General features: G+C 48.6%; 1 protein-coding gene across 1 annotated transcript; it reads left to right on the top strand.

Moving 5' to 3' along the window:
- The first annotated feature begins 2,004 nt into the window (after positions 1-2,004).
- On the top strand, positions 2,005-2,925 carry LOC128936973 (mas-related G-protein coupled receptor member H-like). Its single transcript, XM_054276287.1, has one exon. The coding sequence runs from the start codon at positions 2,005-2,007 to the stop codon at positions 2,923-2,925; it is 921 nt and encodes a 306-aa protein (XP_054132262.1).
- The last annotated feature ends 8,367 nt before the right edge of the window (positions 2,926-11,292 follow it).

Genomic DNA, 11,292 nt, shown 5'->3' on the forward strand with positions numbered 1-11,292 from the left:
AATTTCTAGAGGATGTCAGAGGGGGCATGATGCCTTAGGATTTTAGCCTTTTTATTTTTCATATCCTGTACTGCATTAGTGCATAACTCTAAACTCCATGTAAAAGTGTTAGTTAACTGTCTGCACATTTTGGTCAGACAAAACAATCCCTCTAGGCATGAAGTTCAAGGACACTCTACTGCCTCAGGCTCAGAAAAGTACAGACAAAATTGAATTGAGGGAGGGCCAACTGGGGCTAAATTACTTCATTACCTGAAGCTGAAATTGGAGGATTAACCACAGATTTGTAAATGGATCAAACGTATATCTGTCTGAAAACTCATGGCCATTGTCCATTTTGGGTGCAGCCCCTCTCGGAGGCTTGGAGAGCCCAAGGTGAACCTTTTGAAGGCCTTTCATCAATGCCTCCTTTTATTCTCTTCACCTGCTCTGGCCTCTGTTCCAGGGAGCCAGCCCAAGGCATGAGGCAGACAGGGGCTGGTGGGGGCAGGAGGGCTCTGGGTGCCAACAATCCCAAATCTCCCACTGGACAGCAGCAGAGCCCAACAGGCCACACCTGCAGCCAGGGAGATGCCAGGGACTGGGAACCCATCGGGATGGGATGGGATGGGATGGGATGGATTAGGAGTGATAACAAAATCAGACAGAATAAAGTTCCTAACACACACCAGTGGTGTTACCAAGGGAAGTATTATGCAGCAGGACATGCAGAAGGATCTCTCAATTTTTTTGTGTGTGTTGTGAGACTTTATAACCATGTTTTTATTCACTATAACCATATATAGACATTAAAAAGTTTTTCTTTTCTTAAGAACACTGTGAAAAACGCCAATCACTTGTTTCTAAAATTTTTAAAAGTTTAATAATAATAAAATGGTTTAAAAAATGGTACCACAATTAGAGTAATAACAATTTGGACATATTGAATTAAGACAACATGAGACAATAAAAACAAAGAGTTACGGACGTCCGGGTACCTTTTTCTGGTCATCACGAGCCGGAAAAAGGACACTTGTTAACAAAGGATTAACCCTTAAGAACAATAGCCCGTTGCATATTCATACACTTCATGCATGATGTATAAATTCCATTCAAACACAGGATTCCATCTGGTCAGTGTCAGCTTCTTCCTTCTAATCCTAACAGCCCCTCCAAGGCGGGAAGAAGTTAGTTTCTTCTGATAAGAAGGCAATAAATTCCCTTTCTCTGAAAGATTTAGGTGTCCTGTGGCTGCTATCTCGCTGCAAGCCCTTTCTGTTAAACAAAGCATCTTACACAGCATAGTTTCTATTTTAACAATTTTCATAACCGAAAACTGTATTTGACACAGGACTTAAGAGAATTAATACAGCATTACTTTCTAACACAACACATGCAATATTCATTTTAATATTTGCAAAAAGCCAATCATAAAATACATGCATTTTTCACACCACCTTAAACAAAAACATTAATACCAGTTTCCTAGAACTCCCTTCCATGCATCCACTTCCTACTGGGAGTCCTCTGATGGCAATGGAGATTCATTGAGAGGGGCTTCTAGTGGTTGTATTCACTGAGTGCTCTGATATTAAAGATGACCTTGCCTTGAACTTTTCCTTTGGCCATGTGCTCTTGCTTCTTGTTACAGAACTTGCCCCAAAACCATTGCAGGCCTCCAAATCTGTTTTTGCACTGCCTCCAGCCGCCAGGGTCCACATCTTTACGTATGTTTATCAATTTGCCCACTTAATCTTTAAGCAACTTCAGGAGAGTTGAAAAAGTTTATTCTCTCTTCTTTATCAATCCCCTGCACAACAGCCCAACCCTCCCACCCTCACTCCCACCCCAGCATTTCCACTGCCCTCTTCCCCTGCACATCTCACTCCTCCCCACTGAATCCTTCCCACTGCAGGGAGCTGCTCAGGAGCTGCATGGTCCATCCCTGGATTCTCCAAGCACTGACTGCCCATCCACTCTGACCACAGCCAGGGCCACATCCCACTGCCTGCCCAGCGTCCATCCATGGAGGTGACCACCGTGTCCCCATCTCCTGCCTCACCGACTGAAGGAGATGATCTCTGTGAGACAGATGTCACCGATGTGGCCATACACAGTGCAGCAGTGATCATTGGCCTCTGTGGGCTGGCTGGGAACGGGGCTGTCATCGGCCTCCTCAGCCTGAAAAGCAGGAACGCTGGCATATTTGACCTGGCTGTCATTGACTTCCTCTTCCTCCTCTTTGCAGTACCCTCTGCCCTCTTCATCCTAGTGGAAGATTTGTCTTGCTCTCCCATCCTGCCCATGATGTACATGAACATCGTTTTCCATCTGTCATTGGTCTCCTACTACTGGGCACTGTTCCGGCTGACACGCAGCAGCCCAGTGCGTTATATGCACAACTTCTGCAAGCTCTGCTGCCACTGCGACCTTCCTCTGCGTCTGGTGTGGGTGGTGGACACTGTGCAATACTGGGCCATCTTTGCTGTCTTCACTGTCCTTCCCACGGTGACATTCCTGTGCCCAACACAGCAGCAGGAGCTCTGCTGGGCAGCTCTTATCCCTGTGTACACCATCACCCTGCTCCTCTTTGCTGTACCTGTGGTCATTTCTCATACAGTTGATTTCATTAAGGCCAAGTGGGGTTCCCAGCAGCAGCAACCCAAGAGGCGTGACATCGTTATCGTCATCATTGTGCTCTTCACTTTGCTCCTTAGTCTCTGCAATTTCCTGCAGCAGCTCGGTTACACGGTTGTGCCCTCCCAGGTTGTTTTCCTGCTCACCTGCATCTACAGCAGCATCAAACCCTTAATCTACTTCTTGGCAGGGAGGTGCAGGAGGCCCTGCTCTGTGGAGTCCCTCCAGCTCTCCCTCCAGAGGGTCTTTGAGGAGCCAAAAGAAAAAAAAGCCCGCAGAAAGGATAGTGCCATGGACACGGGAGTGTGAGCCTGCTGATCCCTTCCACTGATCTGCTGAAGGACCCGGGGAAAGTGGCTGAGAGATTCATTAAGTCTCCTTATTACTCAATATCCATGGGATCACCCGCCTCGTCGTGTTGTATTTCTGCAGGAGAAGGGAGCAGGAGCATTGCCTTGGGTGATTTTTGTGGGATGCTCTGCAGGGAGCACATTGGAGCATGGCTTTCCTCCTCCCTCCTGGATCCTCCTCCCTCATGGCTCCAAGCAGTGCAGCTGGGCTCAGTGCCGTTCCCCAGCTCTATTCCCCATGCAATGACCCTCATGTCCTCGGCCCCAGGGAATGAACTCCATCTCCTTTGGCTCAGCAGATGAGTTCCATGGTGTTTTCAGGGAGCTCTTGCCTGCTCCCTGGGGCAAGAATGGGACACCTTAATCCCTGGGGACACACCCAGCACGGGGTGGCAGTGATTTCCCAAATCCCTGCAGGGCTGGTGCCTCTGGATGGCAGGAGAGGGATTGGGATCAGGGAGCATCCTTCCCCTTCTGTCCAGCAGAGCCAGCCCTGCATTCCCAGCTGATGGGAAGGGACACCAGGTAGGGCTGCAGAGCTGGGGAGGGACAGCAACATTCCCTTATCCATTCAATGGGAATGTCTCACATTCTTGAATTCCATAATTACATCCTTCTGAGTAAAGTGCAGGGTCGATAGCAAACTCCACTGAACTCCTGTGTCTGTATCCAGAAAGTACACGGAATATAGAAATTCCCATCATCAGAAGCTTGGACCATTGAATTGCACAGAAATTAGGGGGTTGTGCTGCTCTTGTGCAGAATGGGGCCATCCATCCTCTGGTTCCCCAGCATCAGTGTCCAGGGAAGCCCTTGAGCACCTCCATCCTGAACCTGGCCACCCTCAGGAGGAGCTGCACAGCCACTCTGCACAGCAACTCCAGCCACAGCCCAGCCTCTCCTGATCTTTGTCATTCTGAAATTACCCCTCAATCAGATTTGGATTTCTGGTTTTTGTTTGATTCCAGTGTGGTACAACTGACTGTAGGACACGGGGTTATAGTTGTTATAATTGCTGAAGTTTTTAAGCCTTGTGCTTGCCAGAAGGCCCTGAGGGAAAGGCAGAGCTGCAGGCTGGGCGGGTGGGAGGTGCCTGAGGGCTGAGAGGCAGTCAGGAGTGAGGGGAGAGTCAGATGGGAGTGAGATTGTGATTGGCTGGGGGAACACATGAACAGCATGTGAGCAGGAAACTGATTGGCTGGCGGAACATGCAGACAGCGTATGAGCAGGAAGCTGATTGGATGGTAGGACATGTTCATAGCAGCAATGCAGCTGAGCCAGTCAATGGGTGCCCTCCTTCTGTTAAGTTCTATTAGGCCTCAGTTTAATTTCCATTATGTCAGGTTGAGATTAAAGGTATAAACAGCAGCCAATTTTTACAATGAAGCAATCTCCTTTGGATGTATAAGGGAGTCCATGTCGCTTTGTTCCAAGTGCTACAAATGGCAGGCCCGAATCGGGACCTACAAACGCGGCACAGGATGTGCTGTCCAGTCCAGTAGCAGCTTCCACTAGGGCAAGGAGCCAGCTGAGAAAAGTCTGGGAAAAGGATTCGGTGAAGGATCCGAGAGAAGTTTGGGAAGGAACTCAGGAATTTAAAAGTGCGCCAACCTCTCCAAGGAGGTGAGTAGACCTGTGAGAGAATGTGTTGGAGGTGGAATATCCCTGGAACAAAGTAGGAGCTTGGGCTAGGCAAGGCAGCTCCTACATCAGCAATCGATTAATATGGCTGATGTGAAACTAAGGACCTTGCTGGACTGGATGTCTAATCAAGTTAAAGATTTTCCCTTTAGCGGGATTAGCAACCTGGCAAGCAATACAGCAGAGACTTTTTGATATTGCCAGGTACAGCAGTGCCGAAGCTTGCGGGCACCTCACTACGTGGGGGACAATCATGGCGGCCATTAAAGGAAGTCACGCGAATGTCGGCCATTTCGCAGCTTTGGCCATTAATTCCCCCAAACCCTCAGTGCCACTAGAACCCGTATTTGACCCCAAGAATAATCCAAACCCTGGAGAATTGCTTTACCCTGAGATCAACCCAGGCCCTGGGGGATTGCCTTATCCCGATAAAAATTCCTGCACGGCAGGACCCCTGGGCGCGGAACTCTCATCTCTCAAGTGGGCAGTGGCTCACTTCCTGCCCTAAATGGCGATGCAGCAGTCCAGCACTGGCAAAAATGGAAGGAAGCTGCCATTGAGGAGGGTGATTTGGTGGTCGTTACAGCCTACCCAGTAATAGATGAGCTGAAGCATCGGCCGGCACATCAGGAGCTAGACTATAAAGTAATTACAGAACTGAGGGTGTTAGTAAAAGAAAGCGACATCCTCCCATCTCACCCTAAACCACCTACAATCTTTCAGGACCACGTATATCCTCACTCCCCACGAAAAGCATAATGGAAAAGCATCATGAAAATGATCCTACCAGTGACTCAGTTTGCAGTCTGGCTCAGATTAGCAAGAGCTGTGTACAGTGCAGGCAGAAGCGCTGCAGGACAGAAATGCACCAGTCGCTGTTGTGCAGCTGACCGGAGAGGGTCCCTCTGCAGTCTGTGCAGTGCAGGCAGGCCACCCACGTGATGCATGTGATATCATTGCTTGCCTAGCCCTGCAGGCCTTGCGGCGACTCCCAGGGACGGGTATAGATTCTAACCTGTGTTTTGCTAAGACTTTACAGGCTCCAGCAGAGTTAATAATGCAGTTCCTGGACAGACTGCAAGCCGCCAGAGTTATTCTGTTGCAGCTGCTTGATGTTACAAATGCAAACAAAGATTGTAGAAATGCATTGCTCGCTGTTCATAACCCACACAGCAGATATGGTCAGAGCATGCCAAAATATGGGAATGACTGCTGGTAACACTAATTCTCTGGCAGCGGCTTTAACCGTACATTTCTGCATTCCGGACACGCGGGCAGGGGGCTGTTTTAAATGTGGTTCGATGGGTCATTTTAAAAAGGATTGCCTTCAACAAGGGGGTGGGATAAAAATACCATCTAAAGATTGTCCCAGGTGTGGAAGGAGAAAGCATTGGGCTGTTGACTGCCGCTCCCAGTACTCTGTGAATTGGAATGCTACACAGCCAGGAAACTTCCAACTGGGGGCTGGTCCACTTGCCCCGGAGAACCAAATACAATTCAAGACAAGACTTTTAGCAAGCGAGCTCCTGCCTACAACTGCAGGCAGTGCCAGGCTGGATCTTGCCTCCCAAGAATCCATAACTCCAATGACATGTTTGGTACATTTAGGTCTGGGGACCCCTTGGTAATAACACTCATGCTTTGTTAACAGGGCATTCCTCTGCCACCAGGTTGGGACTTTTTGTACTGTCCAATATTATTAATTCAGATTATGAGGGCAAAATACAGATTATACAATGGGCCCCCATGCCACCCTGCTTTATACCTGCAGGTCAACCTATACACAACTTATTCCCTTCTCCAACAAAACCCCTAGTGGCAAGGGCAAAAGTGCTACAGATAACTTTGACACCACAGGTCAGCCACAAATTTTCTCGACAAGCTCTATTACAACAGCTCAGCCAATTTTAATTAGCCCAATGTTAGATGGCAAAAAATTTAAAGGGGTTGTTGATAGGGGAGCTGATGTCTGTATCATTAAAAGTAATGAATGGCCCACAATCAGCTGTGCATCATCCCTAATTGGGGTGGGAGGGATGCAGCACCCTAGACAGAGCACTCACCTTTGCCTTGTCCTTGGCTCTGATGGGCAAACTGCCTGGACTGCCCCATTCCTTGCCTCTATACCATACATGTAATGTTATTTGTATGGTTGTTCCAAATTGTCCCAGAACAATTTGGAACAACCATACAAATAGACTCAACCTCACAGCAGGGCCTTTTTCATAGGGGCCATTGATCAGCCATTCCAAACACAAGTACTGGACACATGTAAATTCACATGGCAGACTGAGGACCCTGTGTGGGTCGACCAATGGCCCCTAGGAAAGGAACAGCTACTAAATTTAAAACAGCTTATGGAAGAACGCTTGTCCTTAGGCCATATCAGTCCATCTTCTAGCCCCTGGCACACCCTTATATACTGTGCACATAAGCAAAATGGCAAGCGACAATTATTACAGGATCTATGGGCAGTAAATGCAATTGTTGAACCTATGGGGGCTCTGCAGCCTGGGCTTCCATCACCCACAATGATTCTCCTCAATTGGCCCTTACTAATTTTAGAGCTAGAAATCTGGTTTTTTCCCATCCCTCTACATCCTGATGATGCACCTCAGTTTGCCTTTTCTGTGCCTGCCTTAAACCACACAGAAGCAATGAAGAGATTTCACTGGACTGTACTGCCACAAGGCAGGTGTTGCCAAAGGGATCTTGCCCTACAGCCTGTTTGTCATAAATTTCCTACTGCAACCATATGGATAACATTTTACTCGCAGCTCATGATCAATCCATTTTATGTTCTATTCAGGTAGCTGTCATGCAGACAATTCAAAATGCAGGACTCACTGTGAGTCCCCATGGCATTATCTAGGATGGAGAATTACTCAACAGACCATCAGCCCTCAGTCTTTAAGGATTTGTGTTAAAGATACCCTAACTTGAAATTAATTACAGAAACTGGTAGGTTCCTTGAATTGGTTGTGTCCTGTTTTTGGTTTGTCTACAGAGCTTTTATACCCTTTATTTGGCTTCCTCAGAAGAAACCCCCACCTGTACTCACTTCGACAATTGACCCCAGAAGCTAAAACTGCCCTTGCACACTGTGCTCAAGCAATAGAAAACTGAAAGAATTGGAGATTGGATCCTGACAAATCTGTGTACCTTGCTATAACTGCTAGCAAATTTTAACCTTCAGCTGTTTTGTTTCAATGGTTTGTTAATGATAAAGACCCTTTGCAAGTGTTAGAATGGTTATGCTTGCCTTACACAGCAACAAAGACTGTGTGCACTGTTAATGATATGTTCTCAGTTAAGAAAGGTAGAGAGCGACTACAAATTCTCCATGGCCAGGATCCACATACCATCTACATGCCGGCAAGAAAAGACAATGTGGCATGCCTGCTATCAGAGGACACCAATTTTCAAATCATGCTTGCAAAATTTTTTCGCCAATTACCTATCCACTATCTCTCACATCATTTATGGACAGATATGGGAAACCTCCCCCTGTATGGAAAGCTGCCACCACAGTACAGACCCCTGTCAATGGACCAACTGTTTTTAAAGAGGCATCCATCAAAACACACAAAGCTGCTATGATTTGGCATGGAGGCGACTCTGCCCAATGGCATAAGAGGGTATCAATGTTAAAGGATGCCTCTGTGCAGATTTTAGATTTGGCTGTTATCAGATACACCTTTCAGTTATTTTCACAGAAAAACAAAATATCAGAACTAATTCTACATATGCTGCCAATGTTGTGTTCCATTTTAAAATCTTCTATTTAAAACATGTTAAAAACATCTTTTGTTGACAGAGTTAAGAATATGTTGAACTTTGATTAACAGCCAGCAGCATGATTTTAATGTGTCGCATGTTTGTTCCCACTCGGGTTTTACCTGGGCCTCTTGCAGAGGGTAACAACTATAGCACTCCATGATCCTTTTGGGTCCGTTCCAACTCTGGATATTTTATGGTTCTATTTTATGATGCCTCTGTTTCATGATGATTCCACTAAATGGTGACTCCCTTGTGTTGTCCCTATTCCCTGGCTCTGGTACATCCTCAAAAGCCCTCTGGAAGGCAGCACTACCAGAGGGGTTGGGTTCCTTTGCACAGCTCCCAGCCAGGAAGTCAATCAGAGGGTGGGCACTGCTGTTGGCCGAGGAGCCAGAGCACAGCCCCATTCCCACCATCCCACACAGGCACAGCAGCAGCAGCAGCAGCAGCAGTGGGACAGGCACTTTGCTCCACTGCCTGCTGTCACACTGGCTCCAGTTGTCGTGGCTCTCCTCATTCCAGCTCCCCTGGGATGCCTTCCCACCGGGCTGGCTCCAGCAGGCAGGGCTGGCTCCCTCCGTGCCAGGGGACAAAGTGCTCATGGTGACACCTCTGCTGCTTCTCCTGCCCTCACACAGCTGCAGGGCTGACAAACAGACACACCAGAGCAACGCTGCTGTCCCACAAACATGGCTTTCCCATCTTTTCCCACCCACAGCTTCCATGTGAAGCAGCACAGGGAGGGGTGAGGGACACGACAGATGGCAAGGAGGATGTGGGAGCCTGGTTCTGTGTGCCTGGCACAAAAGCCAGGGAGATACCTCCTTCCTGGCTGTGGACAGGACAGAGCTGGAGCAGGAAAACAATTGTAGGAGAGAGGAGAGGATTGACTGTGGAGATATCAGAGAGCAAATGGCTTTGGGATGGATCTGAGCTGGACTCTCAGGTGTCAGTTGATATCACTGAGATGCTGGATTCCATCAGCAGGACACTCGTTTCAATATTCCCTCCCTTTTCCCACACTATTTATAGGTTTGAATTCCCTCCAGACCTCAGTTCTGCCCCCAAAATCAATACCCAGGTTCCACCCAATGAGGGGGCCCTGGTGAAGGTGGAAGAGAAGAGTCTGACCTGGTTTCCTCTGGCAGCCTGGAGAACTTGCCCGCAGTGCACTGCCCTCAGCTGCCAGGCTCCAGCTGCTGTCCCTGGGCCGGGATCTGCAGGAGGTTCCCTGGAATGGTCCCTTGGGAAAGGGGAGCGCAGCCCGCGGGCTGAGCCCGAGCAGCGTCCGGCGCGGGCTCTGTCCCAGCTCCTGCCACAGCCCCTGCTCTCCGTGCTGCCTCGTGTTCTCCAGGGCTCTCACACACAGGCAGCTGCCTCAGAGCCTGCCACGGGCTCAGGGCTCTGCTCCTCAGCTGCTCTTCACTCTGCCCGGGAAATGAGCAACGGGAGAGAGCCTCAGCAACCACACCTGTGCCCAAAGCACTTGGGCTCCATCTCAGCTTCTGTTCTATTTTATACAAACCTCAATCCCGATATCTTGTCTTTTGAAAAGCCTGAACTTGTCCCGTCTCATTCTTGAGGTGGATCCTTAGGGCCCTGCACTACAAATGTGCTGGTAAACTTTGATTTCTGGTTCAAATCTAGTTTTCCCCCTTGTATACTGCAAGTTCAGTGGTATTTCACTTTCAGCACACAGTTTCCAAGAGGATTCATATAATAATAAATTCTGTGCATGAGCTGGAGCACTGGCACACAGCAGAGGGATGATTTAGGATTTCAGCAATTACATTTCGTCTGAGAGAAGGTAAATCCATTCTGCTCTCTTGGCTTTAATCCTTAGAAAGTTGCAGGTTTCCTCTGAGTCATCCTCTACACTCCCTTTGCAGTCAGACAGCAGCCTACAGTGAATTCCAAGGAATTCCTAACAAGCTGACGTGAGATGCTTCCTACCCAGGCTGACATGTGCCTCAGGGATCTGGGATGCTCCTGCTGGAAACTGCTGACCCTGGGACCAGAACTGTCACCTCCCTTCCCTGCTGACACTGTGCTTGTGTCCCCAGCTATGGAATGTCACATCCCCTCACTAGCCCAGTCCTTTCAAGGGCAAACACTTCATGATCCAGGAGCTGATGGGGTACTAGAAGAGGTGGAGAGGACTTTGGACAAGGGCATGGAGTGACAGGACAAGGGGGACTGGCTTCCCACTGACAGAGTGTGGGGTCAGATTGGATCTTGGGAAGTAATCCTTCCTTGTGAGGGTGCTGGGGCCATGGCACAGGCTGCCCAGAGAGGTTGGGTCAGGTAAAAACAAACACAAGAGATCTGAAGTTGGGACCTGTCCTGGTTTAGGGCAAATTTGTTAAAGAATCTGCAAAGGAGGGCCCCTCCAGAAAGCAAAACCCACACGGCCCCTCCCCACAACCGGTTTGGGAAAAAATTCCTTGGAGAGAGGTGGAAAGAACCTGTTTATTTCAGGCACAGCACCCCCCAACACACAAAATGAACTATACCCGATGACACCGCTCTGAGGAAGATGACAAAATCAGAAAGTCTCTTTCGGGGGTGATTGCTCTGTTCTCAGTCCCTTCGGTGCTGGGCAACTGCTGCAGCCAAACCTCGGTGTTCCTGGGTCCCAGTCCGGAGCAGGTTCGAGATGGTCACAGGAACAGGAGGGGAGAAACAGTCCAGGAAGGGATGTGGACTGTTTAGCTAGAACTAGCTAATAAGCAGAGGCCAAAGCAGAGCAGAAGCGAGAGCAGCAAAGAGAGCAAACAAAGCAGCAAGCTGAAAGCAAGAAGTGAAAAACAGCCCTATGTACTGTTCGTCTCTGTGTCCCTGATAAGAGAAACCCAAACAAAACTTCCACTCTTCAGAGCCGGTCTTAAAGGCACAGAACAGATGA

Source organism: Melozone crissalis, unplaced genomic scaffold, assembly GCF_028551555.1.
Source record: "Melozone crissalis strain CALT ecotype California unplaced genomic scaffold, PUWL_Pcris_2 ptg000018l_1, whole genome shotgun sequence".
Taxonomy (NCBI): Eukaryota; Metazoa; Chordata; class Aves; order Passeriformes; family Passerellidae; genus Melozone; species Melozone crissalis.